The following is a 26,267-nucleotide window of genomic DNA, read 5'->3' as shown; positions in this document are numbered from 1 at the left end:
AACGGAGACGGGAGGGATGAAATGCAAACCACTTACAGAAATGCATCTAACCCTCTGCTGATTCACAGGAAAGGAACAAATACTTTACACTGGATGTCTAGAGTTTCAGTCTGGAGCAAAAATGTTGTTCAATTTAAATTAAACTAACTGAACTTTGATACACACCAAAAAAGTGAAACTCTTTTTGAAAGGAAAACTCTTGTTGATGATCTCCGAACCTATAAGACCTTCTAAACCTTTGGTGTCAAATACAAGGCCCAGGGGCCAAAATCAGCCGCCAATAACTCCAATCTGGCTCACTGAATGGATTTTGAAAATGTGAAGGAGGGCGTACGTTTTACACTTGTACAGTAGACGTATTTTCATAGGCTATTCTGTTTAATAATTGTATGCTGTTGTAATGCTGCTCCTTTGACATAAAGAGTCAGATAGCATCACATATTTGATTTGGCAGTTTTAAACCAGATACCCTTCCTGATACAACCCCAAAGGGGATTGGTGTCTCTAGCTGGAACTCAAACAGTGACCTTTAGTTTGCCAAGCAAATATGCCAACCATCAAACTATGGAGCCATCACTGTTGCCCTATAGTGTCTAAGACCAGCCTAACATCGAACAGTTTTTTTCTTGAGCCCATTTCCCAACGTCTAACACTTTTATTCATAGTAACATTTACTGAAGGCACATCTAGACAGTTTATTAACCTCAAAAGAATCTCCGTTTCTGCAGTATCCTGATGTATTTTCTATTCACCAGTCTTTACTCAAAAACCCCTGCAGCAAACAGCAGTACCGCCATCTATTACTTAGCTGTTCTTATCCAATTACACCTTCTTCTTTCATCTTTATTTCCTGCAACAGTTGTAGAGAAATGAATTCCTTGATCCTGACGGATCCCAGTGGTTGCATACGATCTTTCAATGTTCATATATATTGTATATACTCCTTTCACTCTTCCTTTTTGCTATTTATTCCTGATGTCTTTACTATTTACATTTTATTTATATTTTATTTTAATCCTGTCCAGTACATGTACGATTCCGTTCTATTCTATTCTATAAAATGTACCTTTCTCGTGCTACTGTGAATGCTAAGATACATTTCTCTCTGACTGTAGGTAATGATATTAGTACAGAACTGAGATACTCCAGCAGGAAAAAGGTTTTAACTTCACCCTGCTACCGGTGCTTGCAGCACTTATCCATCTGTCTGACTCATGGGAAGGCAGCAGCGGAGAATGGCTGCACTTCGTGGCTTAAAAACCCACATTATTGGGACATCACGGCACGCCAGCAGGCTAAAATCTCATAGCAGTGCCTCTGTGGATTTGATCCTGGTTCACTGAGCTTTAGAAATGAATCAGATCCCTCTGGCACTTCATGCCTCCTTTCTTTCTTATCTGTTTATGTTTACTACAAGATAAAAAAGAAAAACAACAATACAGGTCACTGAGATTACTTCAGATAGAGGAACTGCAGCTGGAAGAAACAGTACAGGTACTGACAGGGTTATGATAGATAGATAAATAGACCACCTTCTAGTCTTATCAACCACTCAGCATGTATTGACATTGTATGCTTTGGTAGCATTCAGCATTTATACTGTAACCTTTATCATGGCTCAGTTTACCACTGTTTGTTGGTTGGTTGGTGTTAATTGAAAAGTATTTTGCCCACTCATGAAGCTAATACAGACTGTTCACAACTAAAGCACTTTCAACAAAGCAAATGCAATGGATGTGCATCCCGCAGCTTAATTTATAGTGAGTTAAAGGAATTTAGAAGCAATCTGTTATAAGTGTTTGTGCCTTAGATTTGAGCGGACACTTTTATTTTTATTTTTTTCATTCAGCAGACAGGGAGACACTCCCCACCAAAAAACCCCCAAAACATAACAAGGACACTTCAGCCCAACAGCTCAATACCAAGATGTTGAATCAATGAAACAAACCAAAGCGGCTCTAAAGACATCGGTGATGATGTTGCTAACAAATAAACACTGGGACCAGCCTACAGCACCAAAACAATCTCTGCTAAACAATGACAACTGGCAGGTGCAAAAATGTATCAGTGAAAGTGTGCTTTGGCTTTACAGTTTAAATTTAATGTGTTATAACCATAGAAAATGCAACACAGTGGCCGTCAGCAAAAGTTACTTATTTTGTCATCAGCTACAACAATTTTAATATAATTTGCGAGTCCTGTTTGTGTCCCGAATCATGTCCAAAGTTCACTTTCCTTTAAGCTTCAGTCTATTTACCACCAATTACTGAGACGAATAGATGCGTCTTTAGCTCCTAAATATCCCGTGTTTATTGTGCGCTCACTAACTTTGTTGTATGTTATGGGTTACTGAGCTGAAAGTCTGAGTTCTCAGTGTCTCTTTGAACATGGATTGATCACCATGGTAACTTGTGCTTACTGCATAACCCGATCTGGAGCAGATTATGTTCAGCTTCAGTTTAAAATAGTCTGTGCGCACAACATTTTCAGTCATTCAGTCTATTTACAGATGATACGAAGGAGCCTCTACCGCCACTGAAATAATATTCTAGCATGAGTGTTTTCATGTTATGCAAATGTAAAAAAAAATAAATCTAATTTTCTGCTCTTACTTTTGATATTGGGAATTACATATCAAATATTCTGGGGAGTCCTTAATCATTAGTGAATTACGAGTGGTAAATTCAAAACAATACTGTGGCGTGGAAAGTTTTAAACATAATATTAATCAGACACTTGTATGAACTGACTGTCCGTGTGCTGGATTTCTTTTCTTTTGATCAAACAGCAAAATTTAATAACTTAGGAGTTTAAATTACTGGAAACTTGGAACCCTGGGGACTAATCGTAGGGCTTTGAAGTTGTGATAAATGTAGAGGTGTGTGGTTTTTTTTAAAGACACATTTTTAATATTCTTATAATGTATTTAAAGATGAAAATTACTACAAAATGTCAGTTATGTGGGGCTTAATGTGAACCACACCATTCACACATCACATAGTGATTTAATGCACTTAAAATCACAACATTTATTAGCCTATATGTTGGTATCTAATGATACAGAATTATAAACATCTGCAATAGGCCAGTTTACATTGGAATGAATTATAACAAGACTTACTGTTAGTAAGAGTATGATTTAGTATCACAAATGTAGATCTAATAAATAAGGCTGCATTTACTGCAGAGGACTGTTAGATTTTTAAACCCTCTGGTTTGAATATGCCACTGCCTGTGAGTTCTCACTTACAGTGTTACAGGCTTATATCTGGGTTTATAACACGTGTTGAGATTAGTATTGGGATTTGGAGTTGGAAGCTCGGAGAAAAAAAAATCCTTGGATTTAGAAAGTAGCCTCAGTAGTGTGATACTTGGGTGCCACATCATTTACATAGCTGAGATCCATATTTCTGTAGACCTATCACATTCTTCAAAGACTTTCTAACACTAACTTTGGCTGCTATCTCCCATTTATGGCTTCAGTCATTCACTTTCTTTTGCCTTCTTCTTGTTCTGTCGCTCATTCATGTCATCACCTCGCTGTCTTTCTCTCCTCCTCCTCCTCCTCATCCTCCTGTCTTTCTCTGGATAATTTTCCCCTCGCCTTCTGCTGCACCCTTTTCTCATCTCCCTCTCTCGCACCTCCTCGTTCTCACACTCTTACCCTTTCGTACCCACTTTTTCTCTCTTTCCCCCTCCCTGATGGACCCAGCTGCTTCTCACACCTCTAGCTCACAAGACAGATGAAGATAGACAAGAGACTGAGACACGGAGACCTAGAGAGGGGAAGGCTGGCGACAGGAACGAGAAAGACAATCGCAGAAAAAAACTGAAAGGAACAGGAGGGGATCAGAGAAGTGAGAAAGCTGAGCGTGAGTGAAACAGCGAGCTGTGGATAATATCCGAGAAAAGGTTCGGGCCTCATTTCGCCTCCTCCATCGTTGCCTCACTCCGGGAGCACTAAGCTTTTGTTTCCCTTCCCGTTGCTATGGTAACTGTTGGCAATTTCACATCGGAGCCACATGCCCTGCTGACCGACAGCTAGCTGCAACCCGAGGCACTCGCCTACACACAAACACACACACACACATGCGGGCACACATACACAAAAAACCCAGATTGCTCTGTTGACCAGCTGTTAGCTGCAGAAGCATCGAAGCAGGAGCCTGCACACACCAAAACTTCATCACCGTCTTCCTCTTGAGCATCTTCAACTTGTTTGCTCAGTGGGTCTACATGGATAGACCATGTATGATCAGGACACATAACAGCCACTTCCTAGCAGTGAATGCACAAAATATTACCAGTGCTGTTCCGACATCATATAGACTTTGAGCAAGTGAGCTGGCAGTTTAAACATCATCTAATGTCCATTGCAACTGCGATGGTCAATCGTCTCCATCACATGCCCCGCTTTTCTGTAAATCTTCAAAAGGGATGTTTGCTAAACAGCTCTGTTTAGAAATACAGTAGCTGGCAGTGATTCTGCCTATTGATTTTCATGGGCAGTGTAGTGGAGTCTTGAAAATGGCTTCATGATTATCACCATCTTCTCATGTTGGACCTCTGCATCGACGCTTCAATCCTGACTCAAGCTCACAGCAACAGTCGACGTGCGCTGTGTACTTTTACTGCGCCTCAAGTGCACTTAAAGTGAATAAGTAATGGCAAAAAGATTGACTTCGCAAAGCTGGATGAAGCATTTGAAGACCTGTTAAAATAGATTAACCCAAGAAAAATGCATAATTACCATGAACTGAGAACTATATAAAAATAGCTAATAAACAGCAAAACCAACTGACCAAGATCTGATACAAAATACAGTCACAATATCAAAGCTGAATCAAACCGACTGGAATTTAGCAACAGAGTTGCTGCACTTCAGTATTGGTGTCAACCTAATACCCCAGTTGTTGCTATTTGCAGGAAACAGTATACAACCTGACCGATCCAGGCTTGCCCTAATCACAATCATACTACTGTTCTAATAATCTTCTCCTAGCATTTTATTTGCCTTAGCAAACCATTTCAATCAGCTTTTGGAAAAACGTATTTACACATATTTGTACCATTAACTCCTTCCCCTCATTCAGCGGGGCACTTGTACTGTACTGAGGCAGATACATTAAAGGTGCATCACAGCTACTGAGCTAAGATCTGTTTCTTCTGCTTTGGACTCTCCAGCTGTCCATAAAGCCGAAGCAGAGAAGAAGAATTAGCAGCTGATTTCAAACCAGTAACTTTCTGCTTTGAGTCATGAGCACACATCAATGAGTGCCTCTACTGACCAGAAAGGATTTCAGTACAGCTGTAAGGCTGTTGTTTACTTCTCTGTTAGTTTTCTTGTCAACAGTAAAAAAAACAAAAAAACAACAAAAAACAAAGGTACAATCACTTTTTTTATGCTGTTTGGACCTGTGCTCTGGTTTAAAGACAATAACTTTAGTGCCATCTTGTTATAGGTACAAGGATCAGGTGAGTGAATGAGATGTGAATACTAACACAGTCAAAATGATGAAAACCACCTGAGTGGCTTTATCCCCGATGGGCATTTCTGATTGCTGGTTTGGACCACCAAGCCACTATACACATAGTTACCAGTTTCTGACTTATAAATGCAGGTCTTTCCAAATCTATGTACAAAAAAATAACACTAGAGGCCTTAAAATCCAATAAACAGCTAATGCAGCAGCCAAAGCCATTCGTTTTCCACTGCCTGTTCAATAAAGATAGACGTAGCGACCATGACACCACGCGCTGGTTGGTAAAGGTCACTGTAAAGTCTCAACCTAAGCATTTTCAAAATCAATACCTCAGCTTTATGAAATCTGAGTATGAAACTCAGGGCAATGACTTGTGACTGACAAGTAGTTAGCCTGGCTTCACAGAGCAAAGGAGCTGATGGATGTTTTCCTGTAAATTTCTACACAACTGGATGTCATTAGAAAGAATGCCTCACTTTTTACAGCTCAATGCTTTTCTAGTTAATTTTTGATTATCTCAAAGCATTTTAATCCTCAAATCACCAGTTATTGAGTGTTAAAGTGAAGTAAGCCTGTCAAATTGTAAACATTTCTCTTATATTCTGTGCACACATTCCTTTTCTATTCCAGGCAACTCGAATGCAGCAACAGTAAGCCACACTTCTAATTGGAGATATGGCTTTCACTTCAGTTTAACTCTGCACCTTTAAGAGAAATGTACAGAAGAAAAACCTCTTTAAATTTCATCAGTAGCAGATTTTGGTGTTTCCCATTATTTGGTGCTTTTCCAAAGTTTACATCAGAAAAAATTATTTGTTTAACATGATGATGCATCCTCGTCAAAACTTGATATTTTATGGCAATGATTTAAAAATGTCAAACATGTATTACTGACTATCTTTCCGGTTTTTGTGCCTTTGCCCGAGTCTACACTACTTGTCTTAGATTGGAATGATGCTCATAAATCTTGCAACATCCTATTGGGCTCAGCATGCCATGGCTGATGCCAGATGGTCAAGACATCATGGCTTTGGATCTGACTCACAACCTATAGGCTCTTCCTGCAGAGTATCATAGACCACAAACAAAACCTTCTGGTTCCCTTTCCTCAAGGAGCCAGCATGGTGGATGTAACCTTAAAAGCACTTCTTAGAATTATTCAAATTTTCCATCCTCCCCTCAATCTTTTTATTTCTGCATCACTTTAATCTTCTCTCTCCACCTCCCGGGAGTCGCAATACACAGTGTGAAGAAGCGCCAACATGGGATTGACTACTTATGATCTTAACAGTAATATATCAATTCTCTGTTCGGTCTTTCCTCTTCAGTCTGCCAATTCATTCTCCATTGATTCTGCACTATTAAAATGAAGCAATCCTCTCATTTCTCTTGTCATTTTCTGTAGTATTTCTCATCATTTGTCTGATCAGCTCTCCATCCTTTACTGTACCTCCACCCAGTTTCCATCCACTTCGTGGAAGAGAACGCAGAATGGATCCGACTTGGAGGCTACATCTCGATCTAGCAGGCTGGACGCAGTGACCGACAACTCCACCCGAGTGACACAGTGCTGAGGTCCGACACTGCGCTTCTGGCCATCAGTGGCCAAGCCCAGTGTGTAGGCCATGGTCACACCTGATCACCCTGAAGGAAAGCAAACAGGCTTTTAGTTTCATACTTGTGCACATCTGAATCTTGACACTTAACCAAATATGTCATCCTTACAATGAATTTTTCCACTGTCGATTGAAAAAAAAAGATTAAACAGAGCTGCTGTGATTATTAATAACAAATCTCAGCACATTCTCAGCTTGTGCAATGAGAATATGTGCAGTGATATGACAGTGAACTAAAACTCTCTGCATTATGTGCAGTTAGCTGTTGGAAACATAACACCTGAAGATGCTACTTTTGGCTCTGTAAAGTGGTGAGGGTTATTTTTTCACAGACTAAATGAATTTATCCTCTTCAGAGTACCATCATAGCAGAGCTGTTACAGCCTGCATCACAGCATAGGAGCACATTCACTCCCATTCCTATAAACACCTTTTTCTGTACTTTTTCTGCATAAGTGTTTTCTTTCTAACATTCACTGTCTGATGGGAGCATCAGAGAGCAACCAAAGGATATCTGGCATATCAACCACCAACCTTCTGGTTTGTAGATGACCTGCTCTACCTCCTGAGCTGCAGCCACCCAGAATAGAACATAGAAAATATATCATATGTTCAAAATGAGAAAATGTACTATTTTAAGACAGTATTAAGGTCTTGATCTCTGGATCTCTGTTGTATGTTTTCTTTGCACTAAATTTTTCCAACAGCTAAATGGTCTGGACCGTAAGCAGGTCAGTACAACACCCAGACTCTTATACTGTGCTGTTGGAGTAGCTGTGGTTGAGCTTTATCTTGCTGAAATATGCAAGGCCTTCCCTGAAAAAGGGGTCGACTGGATGCGGGCATATGTTGATCTAAAACCTGTATACATCTTTCAGCATGTGCAAATTGCTAATTCCATAGGCACTAATGCACCATCCTAACATACAGGACACAGGCTTTTGACTCGAGTTGGTCCAAGGTGCAAGCTTGATGATCTCTCTCCTCTTTAGTCCATGTTTCCAAACAGAATTTCTGTGTTCACAGGCAGCTATTTCTGGAAGTGTTCCTGAGCCCTTACGTTGATTTCCATGACAGAATCGTGTCCATTTTAAATGCAGTACCAGAGGATTACAGGCATTAAACACTCTTTTTGAGACTTGTCCCTTGTGCACAGAGATTTCTCCAGATTCTCTTTTGATGATATTATGTACTATAGGTGAGGAGATATTTATATTGTAGTTTTATATTGATTCTGAATTATGCTGAAAATTGTTCCACAATTTGTAAACACAGTTTTTTGCAGATTGTTTGACCTTGTCCCATCGTTACTTGTTCTTTTTATAACCCGTCATCTTACTGACCTGTTGCCACTTAACCCAATTAGTCACAAAATGTTCCTCCAGCTGTTTCTTTTTAGTACCACTTACTTTAACAGCCTTTTGTTTTTTTTAAATGTGTTGCTGCCATCAAATTCAAAGTGACCTTATACATCTTAAAATGACACATTTTCTCAGTTTAAACATTTGATGTTTTCTACATTCAACTGAGAATAAAACATGTGTTTATGAGCTTTGTAAATTACTGCGTTAACACCGGTGAACACAGGTATAACTGATAAAACGAAGTTATGGTCCTGTTCTATTTAGCATACTGATGCCATTCTTGTCAGTGAGCATACACAATGCCAGCACCCCATCCAAATGGAACAGAGCCATAATTAGAGTTATTAATTACACCTGTGTTTACCCTGAGCCAAAATGGCTGCTCAGTAAATGGACGATTAATTAGACCAAACTAAAACAGAGTGCAGGTACAGAAACTGGCTGAAACATTACTGAGGCTTAAAATGACAGAAACAGATGTGCAGAGATTTTCCTGTTAGGCTGTCATGAAAAAAAGATAAACAGCCAATATCAATAACCTACGGTCACCATCAGCTCAAAGTATCTGCCAGTGCCACGAAGAGTGAGTAAATAAATGTGCTACTCTCATGTAATGTAAATGTAAACAACTGTAGGTTGCTATTACATACACACAGATGGCTGGTGTCCAGGATGAACCGCAGTTTCCCTGACGTAACTCTAACAGACAAGCATGTGCATGTGCTCATCTTACGCTGGTATCCAACCAAATCCTAAATTACTGGAGACACCGCTGAGGAGAGAACACGAGACGCTCCCAACACCCTGGGTGTCTGTATCTGTTGCCACGCAGAGAGCACAATTACAGAAATCAGTGTTTGATATTTGTCGAATGGAAGTAACATTTTAATGTCACCGTTTGTTTTTTTTTAAAAGTTGTTTGACATATTTGTGACCTAATCAAACGAGGGGAAGTTTACCCAGATAACAGAATTAGTAAATCCCAATTACATCAGATCACCTTGAGAATTCGGCTTAATCATACAAATGGTTCTGTTCGGCTAAAAATACCCAATGAGTACAAATAAAACACCACTGGTGTAAAAAAAATCCATTGGGGGCATTATGAGAGTCATAGTTACCCTCTGATAAGCCAAATGATACCCAGGATTAAGCACTGCAAAGACACCCACACACACACACACACACACACACACACACACACACACACACACACAGTGCCCTGAGCCCAGATCAAAGCCATTACCTCTAAACTAAAGAAGCCTCAGGCTAGGAATGGAAAAAACAGAAAGAGGGAATACACACACACACACACACACACACACACACACACAAATCTTGAAACAATTGCTGAGTTTAGTAAAAAATGTTGTGAACACATTCTCAGTGGTATTGCATTTGAAATAATTCCCAGGTGGCTTTTAGGACAAATAAACAGCACAGCGCCCCGTGTCCAGATCAGTGGTTTTGTTCTCACAGCGGCATGCTAAAAGGATGCTGTCTGTTGCTAAGATACTAATGTGTCATAAGCAGCGTGCTCCTCCCGCTCAGCTCCACTGTGATGTCACACTGGTAGTGGTGATGCACTGAAAATACCAGTGCAACATTTTCATTCACTCACTTCATCATTCATAGGTGGAGAAAAGCGTGTTTTGACTGGCTCAACTACTTTTACTCACTCGCTCATTGTTCGTGGTCTCAGTGGCATCTCCTGTATTTATAGATGCTATTAACAACTCCAGTGAGAGAAGGAGCAGAGAGTGGGATAAATCCAGCTTTAAGCAGACACCTGCTCTATCCCTTATATAGAAGTGTGAATGATTAAGATTAAAAAGGCATCACAGATTGCCAAATAGCATTATCAAAGAAAACATGGCTTCATGAAGCATGCTACAATGCACCAGAGCAGCTTTAAAAGGTGTCCAGTGTATTGCTCAAGTGAACTGTGCTGCACTTTAACTGGATTCAGGATAGGTCCACAATATTTGAGACATCAGAGGGGAAAAACAGGATGAATGTTTTCTAAAAGCAACTGAACCTCACAAAACTGCATTTTTCTTGTACTGTGGCTCTAAAAAAAACTAGAGCTGCTATTGCATCATTTTTGGCTACATGATGCACTTTGTGTATGAGTGCACTGTAGAAAGAAAACACAAACATAAGCCAGGGTCAGGTGCAGGCCTCTGACTGTACTGACCGTGCCAAAAAGCTTCACACCTGCTCACACCTGCATTTTGGGCAGGCAGCTTAAAGTGAGTGACTGAGGCGGAAAATGACCTGGAAGCAGATGGCAACTTGTTAATACTAGCGGAAGGATCAGCACGCTTTAAGTTTAATTACAAGACCGGTGAGCCATATTGGTGGCAAAGTAGCCAACATCACTGAAGAGTAGACTCTAAATCTGAATCAAGGAGAGAGATATGCCAACTTAACCATTAAAACTCTCTTTCACACACACAAACACAACACCTGTCTATTCTGTACCATATTTCCTGTGATATTTTTTTGGTCCTACATGAAAGGTGCTCGTCAAAACATGACATCTTCCCCACATCCTTCCGTAATTAACCTCCAAGAGAAGCACACCGACTGTACATTTTGGCTGCAAGGGTTATTTTTGCGTCTTAGTAGCTTCCCGGTTCCCCTTTGACTCGGGATCTGCTGTCAGATCTCTTCTTCTAATGTAAACCCAACAGGAAAATCTGAAACCGACTCACCTCGGTAAATGACGAACAACTTCTCCGCCGCTTTTCACTTAAAAAAAAAAATCTTTAAGTGCTGCGTACAGTGAAGAGAGAGGAAAAGCAGAGGCAATTTTCCTATAAAGGAGTGAAAGCTGAGGTTAACATTTTTTTTATTATTAATTTTTTTTTTTAACCCGAGTATCCTGGAAGGCGCAACAGTGTGTGAACACAAACCATCCTCGCAGCCTGGACTGTGCTCTCTGCGCCCAGCGCCACTGAAGGACAGAGTTTAATAAAGCCAACAGTGGTGGCTTCACAGCGGAAGTACGACAAACTCACTCCCAAATCAAAAGCGGAAGAGTCAAGCAGAAAAACTACTTCCGGTTAGTCTTTCATGCGCGATCAGTGCCTATATTTTCCATAAAATTACAGAACAGGAAAAAGATGCATATATTTTTTTTACCCTACTTAATACGGTGAATGCATTTATTCCACATCTAAGACATAATTTTTTTAAAATTATTTTGATTTTTTTTTACTTACTAAGTACTTATAAAGTTTATCTTTAAAACATGAATTTAATCTTCTCCCTTGTGTACAGACATCAGGCCCCAAGTTTGTTCACTTTCTTTTAACACTACAGCCACGTTAGATGTAAAATAAGGCTATTTACAGTAGCCAACAGGACGTTCATTTTAAAGCATTATTTTAAAAGTATTTCCCAATGTTTTATGCTTCTGCTAACCGCAGCGAAGTCTAAGCATGTACATCTGCATGCGCAGTATTTTATGGTGTTATGTATTCAGTCTTATTTTACTTTCCATTGTTATTTAGTTGAATCTCAATAAAATGTAATTCAGCCTTGGAAAAGTTTACATCTTTAGTCACATTTGCATGTTTTTTATGTGCTGCGTATAAGCACGCCCACAGTTTCAGAGTCTCGTTAATCCTGGGGTATACGCAACATTTTTCTGATAATTTCAGATGAACATTGTGCAAGAATAGCAAGCAAAGCAAATCCTTCTTCCATGGAGAGAAATTTGCCTCCAAAGGGTTGCAAATGCGTACGATATGATCCACAAGCGTAAACTAACCTTTAAAAATGTGTACAATGATTTGTGTCTAACTTTTTAAGGACTCACGACGAGTGCTTCAATCCACACACAAACACCTGAAGTGAAAGGACCCAAGTTTTGGTAATCCTCCTGCAGCCCATTCAGCAGTACCACTGTTAACCACAAGAGGGCGGAAAGTGAACATAATTTACAACCTTTCGACCGAACGCAGCTGCTGGTGCCGCTGACAAGGAAACAGGAGAGGTATGAATTGTGCTTTGCATAATGAGCAGGACATAAGATGACCTAATCTACACCAAAAAGATGTAAAGTAAAAGCATAAAGCAATCAGGTATCAACTTTTAATTGCTGACATTGAGAACAAACCAGAATTGCCATTTTTTTTAAGTTGTATATTATAGTTGAGGTGCATATTTTTTGTATTAGACTTTATTTAACTGGCATGTATTGCTAGAGCAGATTTTGTTGAGTTTGTGCTTTATTGATGTGTTTAAATTTAACATCATACTTTGTAAAACCGCTGACATAACAAAAAAATAGAAACTCAACTTAATGTTTTCTAATTAGCAGGTGACATCTTAATGCAACTCATAGTCAGGAAATATCAAAAGTATCTGCAATTTTTCTGTCAAGCTCAAATCACAACCTGCACACAAACCTTTCAAAAACTATATTTAACAGATAAGCAATTTTAAATCCTTTCAGTATGATCCAGTGTTGCTCCAAAAATCAAAGGAAAAATGAAAAAAACGGACAATTACACACGGGAAAAGAGAAAGGAATAAGGTGCATTACATTCAGAAATCAGAGCATCAGCATGACGTTAGAAAGTCATGGTGCGACCTGCAAAAGTTACAGGATCTTCTTTTGGTCACAAAGCAAATACATTCCTATAAAAATATTTCTTTTTTTTTTTAAAATTTTAACCCTGATTTAATCACAGCTCAATAAATAAATACAATTTCTTGTGTCCTACTATGATAAACAGCAGAAATAAATACGCACATTGGATAGAGACCACGACCTAGAATGACGATAGGAGCAGATAACTCTTCTTTTACTGTGACTTTGTGATTTCTTGTGTTTTCAGTAATGTGGCCTCTAATTATTGTAAACATTCCACAATGCAAATTGACTCCTTGTATCAGAGTCTGCAAAGATACAGTCATCATTTCCTCACAGGAAAATAACACAGCGTGGCCTTTATTTTCACAGCAGTTTGAGTCGGTGTGAAGCTCAGTGGTGTGCTACTGAAAGGTGGAGCTCAACAAAGGTTTAGTGATTTCACACTTTTTTAAGTGCATACATAAGTTAGTGTAATATTTTTTAAAAGCCATCTATAATGTACTTTGTGACTTTTTCTAACTTTATTGTAACAAGTTTGAAATGATCCTGTCATATGGGAAATACTGTAGTCCCGTTATAACAGTAAAACATTATCTGTCCAATTCAGTAGGGAAGAATTTAGTAATGAGTGTGATACATTAGTTAAAACTGAACACTCAACCTTTGGCAGGGCCTGCTTTGTGTATGTGTGTGTTTTTCCTTTCTCCCAGGAATTCACTGATAAAACAGGAAGCAGCTGGCCAGTCTCTCAGCATCACTCACTTGGGTGTCCTCGCCCACCTACTCGCCCGCCTGGCAAGGTGATGACAGTACACCCTCAGCCGTAAAAAAACTCATTCTACTGCTGATTAATACGACTCATTATGACAGTAAGTGTGTTATTTCAATGGCTTTGAGGGAACTTTTTGTTAAAAACTGCATCTCTAGTTAGGCGGACAGTGACAACAGCTTTTGAAAAAAAGGTTTCAGTGACTTCCACCGGTTTCCTGCTTTGTGAAACCAAAGGCCAATCAGTGCAAAGTCAGAGATTTAAATAGTTTCAAAAATACATTATTTCTTCTTGTCTTATTTAAACTGTACAGCCGTGTTTTAATGGAGCAGCACTTAGAAAAAAAACCCCAAAACACTTCAAGCAAAAAAACCAAATTTCTCACAGATTTTTAAGTCAATGTTGGCAGAAGAAGTACTGGAGTGTTCATCTGCACCGGTGCTGGTGAACTGGAATTGTACTTCTCAACTGTCCAGCAGTGCAGATCATATCAGGTGGAAGAGAAATTCATCCTCCTGTCCCTCAGAGCGAGCCTATGGACATCACCCTCAAAGATTTTGTTCTTCCAGAGTCTGAAACCAAGTTCAAGAATTTATAAAGACCAGAACATTATCACAACATTAAAAATTAATAAGGTTTCAGTGGATAATGCAGGCATAAAAGTTCAGGAAGTTTACCTGATGAGTTGCAGAGCAGGGCAGAACCTTAAGGCTTTAAGCAGGGCCTCCGCTCCAGAAACACTCAAGCTGTTGCACTCGAGACTGTGAGAAATAAACACTTAATCTCTCATGTACTGAGACTAGAGTTGTTTTCCTTATTGTTTTAATAAATATAAGAAATCCTAAATGAAAAGTGGAAGGAAAAAAGTAAAACTCTTGCAGTTGCGGGTCTTTATGTGTGTGTTTTACTCACTCTATCTGAGTCAGCGTATGACAGAAAGGCAAAACCCTGGCCACTTCTAATGCCACTTCATCACGACAGTTATTCCAACCCAGACTAGACAGACACCAAGACACAGAGAGAGAGGTTTAAAGAACAGAAGCTGAAGCACCACGCAAAAAATTACTTTTAATTAAAAACCATAGTGTCATGTACAATAATACCTTAAATAATTAAATCATCAGTTCCTTAAACTGTGTGGTGCTGTGTAAAGTGTAGGTAAAAACAGAATGAAATGATCTGCAGAGTTCATAAATCCATATTCTGTTCACAAGTGGCAATAGAAAACATAATATTTACACATTTTGTATTTGATGTGGTCATAGTGTCTCAGAAAAGCTGGGACAAGGGCAACAAAAGGGTGGGAAAAAAGGGGCATTATAAAGAAACATCTGGAGGAACATTTAGCAAATTATTAGGTTAATTTGCAACAGGTTGGTCACATAATGGGGTATAAAAAGAAGTAATGATGGACAGAGGCTGAACAATCTGCAATAAAAAAACTGAATATCTTCTCATACAGTGCATGACATCATCAGAAAGATTGAGTGGATCTGGAGAAATGCCTGTGTGCAAGGGACAAGGTCAAAAATCAGTATTGGATGCCTGTGATCTTAGTTCCCTCAGGCAAGAATGCATTAAAAACAGGCACGATTCTCTCATGGAAATCCCTCAGGAATACTTCCAGAAATCACTGTTTGTGAACACAGTTCATCCACAAGTGCATGTTAAAGCTCTACCATGTAAAGAAGAAGCCAGATGTGATCACAGTAACTTTAAAAGGAGCTACTATTTTTCTTAAATGCTACATTTCAGTTTAAACCTTTGATGCGTTTTCTATGTTCTATTGTGAATAAAACGTGAGTTTACAAGATTTACAAATCATTGCATATAGTGTGTGCCAACTCTTACAGAACTGGGGATGTCCATGTACCAAAGAACACAGAACACCACCAGATTATTAAATGTTTGATCATTTTTGCTTGATCTTACCCAACTTCCTGTATGAGGGGACAGTGAGCCAGACTGGCTACAACAGCACACAGCTCTGAAGTCCCAACAGAGGTCAGGCTGAATTATTGTGCAAAAGACAAAAAACAATCAGTAAGTGTAGTCACCTGTGTGAGCTGTGATTCTGAAAATAATCAAAGCAAGTGAGTCTTACTTAATCTTTTTGAGGTTCTTCATGCACATTATGGCTTTGGAAAGGCTATCGGAGCCTTCATGGTCAATACGGTTGAGAGAAATGCTACAAATGACACAGAATTAAAGAAAGAACAAAAAGGCTGAATAAGTGAGGGGAGAAACACATATCAATGAGAACATATACGCCTGGGTGAGACTTACTCTAACACACTGAGGTGTGTCAGTGATGGGAAAATGAGGGCCATCCTGGCAGCAGTGAGGTTTCCCAGTGTGTTATCGGACAGACTGGAAGAGTGCACAAAAAGACATATAAATATGTACATTTTAAAACAATCTTTGAGTTGCATGAGTTAAATGCCAATTAATTATATAGCCAAATATATAAAACTCAGCTTTTCCAAAGGAAAATAAACAAGTTTGAAGATTAAACTGTTCACTCAAAAGTTTTGAGGGCTTATTTTGTACACTTCTTGCAATCAAGTGCCAAAAGCACATTTACAGGAATGAAACACATTCTCACCAGAGCTCCTCCAGGTGGCTGCAGTCTTTCAAAGCCTCGAGCAGCTTCTCTCCTGATTGGTCACTGATAAGGTTCTTTGACAGCCTGGAGGATAAACACACACAGCAAGAAAAGCAAAATTACTCGTTTTTAATAACTGTTAATGGACCATGTAAAGTGTTCTGACGACAGTGTGTTTTTTTGATTCTTCCACTGGATGGCGCCAAACTTAACTCAAACTTTACTTTTAAATTATATGGATAATAGACACCATACACATTACAGTGGATTGATATAGCTCAGTTAAATCTGTGCTATAGGTAACTGGAAACTACCTAAATGCTTCAACTTTGCAATAATATCATTTACAGCTGATCATGGAATATCTAGGACCAAATAAATTTCACAAGCTGACTTGACTTATTCTTTCACAACTGTTTGCAAAGACAGACTGCATTACTGGGTGCTTGACTTGATACATCTGTGGCAAACAGTATGAAAACACCTGGATTCAAAGATTACGAGATTTGGCCCAGTATTTTTGTCCTTATGGCATAGATTGCATTATTACTGGGAGAACTTTGGATTTAATTTAATCTGGGCTATTATTTCTGGCTATGTGTCAATGGAAAATTGTACTTAGTAGTCAGTATAATCTTTTAATGATATAAGTTTCCATATATGCTTAGAGGTGTATAATCGATTGTGTAGTGATAGGATGTGTGATCTTTAGTAGACTGCAAAAGGCTTTGGGTGCATTCCAGGGTGTTCTGGCATTCAAACCCACATCCTGGGAGCATGGGAAAAGGGCATACCTTCTCTTATTGTTTTATGATAGGATAAACGTATCTATGTCTGTTTTAGGCTAAGTGCCTTTTGTTTAGATGAACTGCTGGACTTCCAGGCCAGCAGGTTTAGGGAAGTCATTTATGGGGTCACACTCTGACCCCACACACACACACAGCAAAGAAGGACTCATCCAGGCTGGAGAAACTGATCAGGAAGGCTAGCTCTGTGGTCGGCATGAAGCTGGACACTCTGGTGTCAGTGGCAGAGAAAAGGACACTAAAAAACTGCTGGACATTATGGACAATGCTGGGCATCCTCTGCACACGGCCATAAACAACCAGAGGAGTCTGTTCAGTGACAGGTTGCTTCTCCCAACGACAAGAACCAACAGACTTAAAAACTCCTTTGACCCACACGCCATCAGACTGTTCAACTCCTCTCTGGAGGGGAGAGGGAGGGGAAACAGGAGGACAAAGGAGGGGGGAACAACTAAGCTGTAGTGCCTCTTCACTTCACTGTGCAATACTTTTGTTAATAGTCAACGGTGCAATAGACTTCAATACTTGAAATGTGCAATTCACTTGTATTTTTATTTTTTATTCCTATTTATTCTATTTATCCCCTTCGTATATTTTATCTATATATGTCTCTGTATTTATATGTGTATATATATATGATATTCTCCTCACGCTCTGTAACTTCTGTCGGTGCTGTGCTTTTGGAAACCGAATTTCCCAGAGGAACCCACCCGAGGGATTAATAAAGTTCTATCTTATCTTATCTTATCTTATCTTACACACACACACACTCACCCAAAGATGTATAAATAAAGACCAGGGCAGTGGCAGGGCACGAGTCTCAGAGAGTGCTCTGTACTGCCCTTGCATGCAAGTAAAACTGTGTGTTTCTCCTCTCTGATTCTCAGCTGAAGAAGTGTCTTAGAATATATCTCTTGACACTATGCAATCTCAGATTCAGAATTCCTTCGGTTTACTTGATGTGTATAGGTTTACTGCCTGCCATAACCATTATTCCTTGGGATCTAAAAATAAAAGTGGAAGGAAGTAAGGACAGCGATAGCCCAGTGGAGGTGACAAAGTTGCAAATTTTGGGAAGCTTTCATTCAATCGAAAGAGTTTAACTTGTACATATTTAAATTAGAACTTCAGGGGTTCATACTGGAGCTGGATATGTAAATATGAAGTATAAGCATAAAAAGAGCATTCTCTTTAAAAAATTAAGCATAAAAGCATAAAGGCCTGTAATATGAAAAACGTCTTGAGCCTGTAGACATTTTGTGGCTGTCAGTCAAACACACTGGGAAGGAAGAACCTGCTGCATAATGCAAACAGTTGGTCTCCATAAAGGACAGATAAAATGGCTGTAACATTCTGAATGAGTTGCACCTCTCATCATGTGGTTCTGATTTATGGCCCAGCATGTACTAACATTTTTATTATTAAATTGTTTAGAAAAAAGACAAACAAACTCTGTCTCGCTCACCATGTTGTATATGACAGGATAAATGGAACTTAGCACGAGTATAATCTACAGAAGATTGGTCATGTGACACAAACATAAAGTATTTTAAAGCATTATTAAAAACATTACTATTTCTCTTGGGGTGAAGGTGAACATATCCTGGAGAAAACATGTTGGAAATGCAGCTAGAGTGTTTTGGAGATAAGTAAAATACAAATTTTCCATGTTTCCACCCCCTGTGTACATACTTGATCTTCCTGAGCTCTGTCCAGGTCGGAATGAGCCTGTTCAGCTCTTCTATTCCTCTGCAAGCCATCCTCCAGCCCCCCAACCTGAGACAGAGCAAATCCAACATTCTCAAAGCCAAGCTTCTTCTCTTTTTAATGACAGACTGACAGAAGGTGAATGGTAATGTGCAGCGAGCGCTAGGTATGAATAAAAGACTCACTCTATCTCCTTTAAATGTGTGTGTCCCTTCGTGGCAGCCAGGAGATCTAGAACGCTGAAATTGTCCATTGCTGTGACAATTTCATTCAGCCTGGTACACACACACAAAATGTATCAGTTATGTTAGGTAGATATGTATTTTGATGAGGATTTATAGCCATAGAAATATGATCTGTATTTTTAAAATGTATAAAAAGCTTTGACATATGCTGACCAGGCAACTTGCCAGCTACATTTTACAGCTTAGCACTATGAGAGAACTGGGAACGATAAGGGATAAATTTCTCACTGGGGGGGGGGAATTAGTAGGATCAGATCCTACTAATTAATTATGAGGTTCATAAGAGCCTGATGACATGCTGGTATGACAAACAGCACCAACAGTGGCTGCAGTGTGAAAAGCAAAGCAGCGGCTTTGACATTGCAATATAGTATAAATGCAGAGTGAAGTGGACTGTGGTGGAAACAGCAAAGACGTCTGCCTGGAAGAGTTTTGATCTGGGTTCAATAAATCCTGAAGACTATGTGGTAAAGAACAAGCCAAGATTTACTTTAGCTCTTGGATTATGACTACTGCAAAGAAACTGAGAGTGTTTCTTACCTGAGACGGCAAATAGAGTTGATATTCCTTAGAGCTCGTGCCAGACACATCCTGCTCTCCTCATTCAGTAGCACAGAATCCAAACTTAGGGTGCACAGAAAACACAGAAAAAAATGGACAATTTTGGAACAGCTTCTTTATTTTATCCAACAGAAAAAAACAGCTGTATTGTTGTATGTGCTGTATGTGTGTGTGTGCATGCCTTACCAAAGGTCTTCAAGAATAACACACTGTCCCAGTGCTTCAATGAGCTGCAGTCCTCCAGGCAAAACACAGTGGGAAAGACTACAGCAGAAAAGTTCCATTGTGAACAAATGTTTATTCACTGTGTGTAACATTTTACACCAGCCTAAATATAAGTTCATATTCTAGACCTTATTTTTCACATAGTCATGTACAGAAGTACATTCACACTCATAAATACTTACTTGAGTGATCGTAGACAAGGCAACAACGTGGTCATATTCTGAGCTGCTGTCTCACTAATCTGATGACCCGACAGACTGAAAGAAACAGAGGATGGTTAGAGATTGTATGTGTGCACCTTCATTAGGATAGGGATTTATGTTGGTGTGTAGAACTGCAGCCTAAGGTTTAAATTGTTAACTGTTAATTATGTGACAATGCATTCAGGTTATTTTACAGAGTAACACGAAAGTAATGTAACGAGTGTTGTAACAAATTACTCTCTTAGGTGAGTAATTAGATAATTTACTGCATTACTTTAAAAGAAAAGGTAACAAGCAATGTGTAATACATTACTTTGAGGAGTGACCCTCTACACTGGATCCACCAGTCTACAGAAGATCATGAAAACAGTTCACCAGGGAGGGTGAAGGGAAAGTATTTTTATTTATCATTCTGGGCATTCCTTAAAAATGGTTTATATATTTGGGTTTTTAATGAGCCTGTCACTTCTTCCTCCACGTCTTCACTACACTTGTTAAATACATATGTTTCCAGCTAGAAGCTCTTTAGGAACTACCTTGTTGGTGAAAAACACAGTTTTATGCCTTTGAAACTGTGCTATCTTTGACATTTATCAACTGAACAAATGAGAACAAATTATGCTCCAGACTGCTAGTAATGAAAATGGTTCTTTGCAAAGTTATCTTTTATGTGTAGGCACAGCACTGGTTCACCTTCAGTGTCTTTTCTACGTTTGAATGATCCATAAGTCAGTGTTAAATGGCTGAATAAAAAAAACATTCCTGTGAAAATATTCAGGTACAAGAAAATCTGGTTTCCTGGAAATATATTACAAAGAAATAATGGATGGCTCATTACTTTTGCTCAGTACTATAGGTAGTGCTGTGTAGCAGTCTTTAGCAGCGCTGATGGTAACCGAACAAAGGAAAATAGAGGGAAGTGTTATAATTCCTCCTTAAATTGGGAACATTATAAAATCCTAACAGCAGTTATGACAAATCTGAGATAAGGGCAGCTTTGAAAGGTTTTGGAATCATGCGATCCACAGCTGCTTTTTTATATTATTATTATTATTTTTTATTATTATTATTATGAATGCTCTAATTTCCCAGCCATCCTGAATGGAGCATAGCCCATGTAGGTACGGTATTTAATGTACAGTGGAGGAGTGTTGCTAAATCAATAAATCAATAAGGGAATTGAAAATTAATGTTATAAAAATGCTTCAGACAAATTCTAAAATGTGTTGCTCACTTTAAGTGCTGAATGGTGTTAGACTGCAGGAAGATCTGTGACAACGTCTCGAGCACAGTCACATCACTCTCTTTGGAAGCAATACTGTGGATGACAGAGAAAATAGTTGTTATAGGAGATCTTTAAAAGTCATGTTGGTCAAATGTGAAAAGGTTCTGACCTGAGTGAAGTGAGATTGGGCATCCGGGGAAGAACAGAACAGAGAAACTCAGCTCCCTCCACACCGAGGATGTTGTGGGAAAAGCTGAATGGGAACAAACATATTTTTTTTTACTAATTTATTTCCCTTGAGTACTACAGAGTACATGCTAATGTTAAATACTGAAATGTGACTACTTACTCCAGTTCTGTTAGAAATGGACAACTCGGGATGACGCTCTCTATGGATGCAAGCTGATACCCATTTACTGCACAGTCCACAAGGCTGGAACAGAGAGATCAGAGGAATTCGTTTTTCCTTTAAACTGTCTTTACTTTCAAAGGAATTCAAGCAGAGTGTGGTGTAAATTAATACAATTTACTAGAAAAAACAGCAACCTTTACAACAGCTGGCTTTTCCTTTTTGCCTGCAAAGCAAGCTAAATATATAGCGTATGCACTGAGCATTAAAACAGTGAGTGGGGGCTGTTAACAAAGTGTGCATTCCTTGCAGGTATCATCAAAATGTAAAATAAAATGTATAAAATAAAAAAATACCCAATTTTCTTAATGGCCCTCAATTGAGCTGCATTTCCAGAGTGATCACTGCAAACAAACAAGCAAAAGACACAAATCACAAATCTGAATCATTTGATTTCTAGGAACATGAAATTCAACATAACTATGTTTTTATATTTACACTTTAATCAATAAACTACCGAAGAGTACAGCTGCTGTCTATATAACAATCATTTAACAATAGTTATTACCTATCTGTCGTCAGTTCAGTGGACTTAATCAGGTGGAGTGTGTTTTGGTGAATACTGGAAAATAAATATAGTTCACAGCTTTGACACACATACTGTATCTTTATTTGGGCAATGCTACAAAATGTTTGATTTGTTTAAAAGGAGCGTCATTTGCATCTATATGCATATCTTACCTGACAGTTTGAATATTGCTATTGAGTTGCAAACAGCGACACATTAATCCAACAGCTTTCTCAGCGCCGATCCAACGCTCCTCAATGCTAAGTAGAAAAGTACGTATAACACCGCTCAGTGTAATTCAGTGTTTTAACATCCATTCACTGAACAGCCATGACTGATTTGGATAAGTTGTAGTTTCAAAAAAGCCCGAAAAGATTGACAAAAGAGATAACAGTAAAGATTCTTTTGTCTCACCTGAAAACACATCCACTTTGATTGGAGCTCAGCAGCTGCAGGAAATCTTCAGTCTGCTCCAGTAAGCTGTGGTTTAACCTGCAGATCAACCACAGACATATCACAATGTACTTTCTGATCATGGTTAGATAATGGAGGCCAGAAAGGAATGGTTAAACCCTCAATACCCTTAGCATAAAGAGACTTTTAATAAATCATAGATGCATTTCTAATCAGTTCCTTGTCTTGATCCGTGCTCAATCATCCAGCTAAGTAAATCCCAAAAGGTCAGTTCTGTTCATCTGGATGTAGCATTTTCAGTGGGAGAAACATTTCGTCACTCATCCAAGTGACTTCTTCAGTTTTAGCTGAGTTCAGGTTTCCCCAACCTTATAAACAGTACATTTGCACAATGACTGAAACTAGCCCACTGAATGAACAATGGTCTCTGAGGTCAGTTCCTTGATCATTAATCAGGCAATTTCTTGCTGTTAGCTCAAATCTAAAATGTTAACAAAGAAATATGGCCTTGTTGTTGCAATCTTTCCATATTTTAAAGGTAGTCAGTTTATGAACCCAGTTTTATTAAGTGTAATTATTAATTGCAAAGAAGCCATTATTTTAATGGGATGAAATCCATAAATTAGTCTTAAGATAAAGGGATACTTACTCCACTTTGGTCAGATGGGGACAACTGGACACAATCTCTGCTAATCGGACCAGATGTTCACGCTTCAAACTACCTTCCCTGACTCTGGTGGAGAAAAAAAGCAGAGAAGGCAAAAAAAACAAAGAAATTTAGATTTCTGCAAAGTGAGTGCCAAATCCAAAATGTACTAAAATCTTTAAAAAGCAAAGAAGAAGAATTGAAATTTGCCTTAACCTCTACTAGCCCCCAAATTACACTGTAACAGTATTATGTAGTCAAAGTGTATTGAGAGCTGGAGGACGCTTGTTTCTGTGAGTGCTAGATTTAAGGAAGGTACTTTCAGAGCAGCTAAAATCGATCAGACCCCGGAAATGAATTATGCCGTTATGCAGAGTTCAAATATTTTTTGCATATCTGTGAGAGGTTTCCTGTGTTGCTGACGCAGGAAACATTACAAAGCAGAGAGTCTGGGTCTTTTTTTCACAATGACACTTGTTACTTTGAATACATCAGCTGTCGACTTATACAATCAGACCACATATAAGTTTCATTTTGATCTTTTCTGTCTGCACACTAGTGCTGCATGGAGCTCTGCACTTTGCATTAGTTCACAGCTGCTCTCAACATTTTAACACTCTTAAAATTTCCTGTCTACGTGAGAGTGAGAGCTGTAAGCCTTCCCCTGCTTTTTAAAGGCATCATTTAGCTTTAGTTCCCCAATCAGTTGCATTTGAGGTGACTTTCACTACTTAGTGCTATTGTGCTTTAGCACTAAATTTTAGTGCTAAATATTCATGAGTTTTAATGAGTTCATCAGGTCATTATTATTTTTTTTTACTTTATCTGAAATGAAAATATTTAAAATTTTGACTGGTTTTTTTTGGGTGTGAATTCTGTGTTTTTACTCAAGTCGCTGTGCTCACCTCATCAAAGGGACTCAGTGGTACTACGGGCACCATTTCAGAATCAGAGTCAGTGTTTTGAAATTTTGGATGGAACTCCTACCTCAGAGATTTTTCACGAGTTTCACTTTGTCTGAACCAGATGAAGCATTGCTCTTCTTCTCCCAAGCTACCAGCAGACATCAGAAAGTAGAGTCCATGGACAAAGAGAGAGACATGGACAAATATTTCATTATAGATTATTTAGAAGAATTCCATTAACTTCTTTTCTATGCGCAGACTTACCTGACTTCCACACCAGAGACATTAGCACAGGTACACAATGTGTTGGCCACAGCCAGCAGCCCCTGCTGGGTCAGTCTGTTGTTACTGAGACTGCACATGAAGATTCATTAAAGAAAAGAATTAGTGTGTATTTTAATCATTAACTACGATACACATCATTTTTAAATATTGGAGCTCCATACTCTTGGTCTACCTGAGGGTGATTTTATTATACATTCTGTGGACACTTTATTAGGTACACTTGGCCATGTTCAGAATCACTTAAATCACCTTTTTTTTTTTACCCATTCAGATGTTCACTTTGAACTGCATTAGGGTGTCCTGATCTTATATACATGCCTAAATACATGTTGCTGTCATGTCATTGACTGATTAGATATTTGTGTTAACAGGCATTTAAATAGGTTAACTAATAAAGTCAGTGGTGCGTGTACATTTAAGTATTTTTTACTCTTTTGCTCTATATTTAATATAAAACGTAATATGTTTATAGTCTTACTTGACATAGGTGCTGATTTTTAGCCTTGGTAGGGAATGCACAAAAGAGCTCACGTCTTCATCTTCCAGTTGGTTACTTGACAAACTGTGATGAAAGCAAAGCAGAGCTGAGCATCCTTACTGGATAAAAGCTCAGGAAGAAAGCACTGGACTATCCACGGCTACATGGGTGTGTGGTCATGATTCTAAGATTGTGTGTCTAAATGTGGCTCATACTCAAGATCTGAAAGCTGGGGACCCTGCTGCAGGATCTCAAGAAGTTTCTTCAAGTGGTCACCCTTCAGGCAAAAATGAGTTAACCTGTGATACACACAATCAGGGAGACAGAAAGAAAACATAGCACATGAAGTTCATTAATTATTAGTTATAGTGTAGTCACATTATTATTCTAAGATGTCCTCTTTTACCTGAACTCTCTAATTTTGTGGTGATTAAAATGGCAGGTTGTAAAATACAGGACATCCAACGTGCTTCACACTATATAATATTATCTTTTTTAATGAGTAGCATAAAATCGAATTAAACTGTGCTTTTCAACAGCTCTGTGTATAAAACAGAAAATGACAACATATATTTTTTAGTCAAATTCTAAAATAAACAGAGCGTGAAAGTGTTCTCATCTATTTGCTGTTTAAAAATTCACACATTTGCAGCTAAGTTCTCTTCAGACAGCATTACCTGCCTAGCTGGGTACATTCACTTGATGTTGAGCCACTGTGGCAGTTTAAAATGAGTAGCTATAGTGTATGAGCCGTGAATACTTAGGTAAGTGACCAAGTGAGCGGTCTGAAAACACCTACAAATGTTGTTAGGTCATCAGTAAGCAGTGAAAATGTTGCGGATCACAGACCTGCAGCTCACTTGTTCCACTTTCACTGCATCAAAATTGATGAAGGAGTCACTCTGAGGGCTAAAGAAGAGATCAAAGCAGCAATTAACCAAAACAGATCAGTTACAGAATTAAAGTAATTGCAGCTACAACTAAAAAGTGATGTAGGAAAAGGAGCATCACACCAGCACTCAATTATGGCATGCTGTGGTGTGATGAGTGCCACAAAAGTATTCACTGTACCTGAGCTCAACCGATGTCACGCGCTGACTGTCAGTCAAACAGCTGACCAGCTTGAGTGCATTGGCTGCAGATGTGATGCTCTGACTGACACTATTAGGAATACAGAATAAACTGTTATTCCTGTTATTAGAAAAAA

At 38.8% G+C, this 26,267-nt stretch overlaps 2 protein-coding genes across 4 annotated transcripts in view; both read right to left on the bottom strand.

Moving 5' to 3' along the window:
• Positions 1-11,438, bottom strand: part of cpne2 (copine II) — a 50,651-nt gene extending 39,213 nt beyond the window's left edge. Inside the window, exons 1-2 of the mRNA XM_003439596.4 lie at positions 11,181-11,438; positions 6,934-7,127 (exon numbers count right to left, since the gene is read on the bottom strand). Coding sequence (XP_003439644.1) covers positions 6,934-7,110 — 177 coding nt within the window. The 5' untranslated portion in view covers positions 7,111-7,127; positions 11,181-11,438. The remainder of the gene's footprint in view (positions 1-6,933; positions 7,128-11,180) is intronic.
• Positions 11,439-12,550: 1,112 nt separating this feature from the next.
• The window catches only part of nlrc5 (NLR family, CARD domain containing 5), a 33,588-nt gene continuing 19,871 nt past the window's right edge, over positions 12,551-26,267 (bottom strand). For all 3 annotated transcript variants that reach the window (XM_005449401.4, XM_025908800.1, XM_025908801.1), the window contains exons 31-56: positions 26,132-26,221; positions 25,910-25,969; positions 25,276-25,359; positions 25,061-25,144; positions 24,562-24,651; positions 24,380-24,445; positions 23,396-23,479; positions 22,747-22,824; positions 22,506-22,592; positions 22,333-22,386; positions 22,121-22,168; positions 21,765-21,848; positions 21,585-21,668; positions 21,425-21,508; positions 20,170-20,244; positions 19,949-20,026; positions 19,742-19,825; positions 19,142-19,231; positions 18,942-19,025; positions 16,444-16,527; positions 16,125-16,208; positions 15,943-16,026; positions 15,771-15,848; positions 14,751-14,834; positions 14,516-14,599; positions 12,551-14,410 (exon numbers count right to left, since the gene is read on the bottom strand). In XM_005449401.4, the coding sequence (XP_005449458.1) occupies positions 14,329-14,410; positions 14,516-14,599; positions 14,751-14,834; positions 15,771-15,848; positions 15,943-16,026; positions 16,125-16,208; positions 16,444-16,527; positions 18,942-19,025; positions 19,142-19,231; positions 19,742-19,825; positions 19,949-20,026; positions 20,170-20,244; positions 21,425-21,508; positions 21,585-21,668; positions 21,765-21,848; positions 22,121-22,168; positions 22,333-22,386; positions 22,506-22,592; positions 22,747-22,824; positions 23,396-23,479; positions 24,380-24,445; positions 24,562-24,651; positions 25,061-25,144; positions 25,276-25,359; positions 25,910-25,969; positions 26,132-26,221 (2,068 nt within the window). In that variant the 3' untranslated portion in view covers positions 12,551-14,328. The remainder of the gene's footprint in view (positions 14,411-14,515; positions 14,600-14,750; positions 14,835-15,770; positions 15,849-15,942; positions 16,027-16,124; positions 16,209-16,443; positions 16,528-18,941; positions 19,026-19,141; positions 19,232-19,741; positions 19,826-19,948; positions 20,027-20,169; positions 20,245-21,424; positions 21,509-21,584; positions 21,669-21,764; positions 21,849-22,120; positions 22,169-22,332; positions 22,387-22,505; positions 22,593-22,746; positions 22,825-23,395; positions 23,480-24,379; positions 24,446-24,561; positions 24,652-25,060; positions 25,145-25,275; positions 25,360-25,909; positions 25,970-26,131; positions 26,222-26,267) is intronic.

Source organism: Oreochromis niloticus, linkage group LG7 (genome assembly GCF_001858045.2).
Source record: "Oreochromis niloticus isolate F11D_XX linkage group LG7, O_niloticus_UMD_NMBU, whole genome shotgun sequence".
NCBI lineage: Eukaryota > Metazoa > Chordata > Actinopteri > Cichliformes > Cichlidae > Oreochromis > Oreochromis niloticus.
Note: the sequence above shows the minus strand (reverse complement) of the source record. Positions and strands in the feature narration are given on the sequence as shown.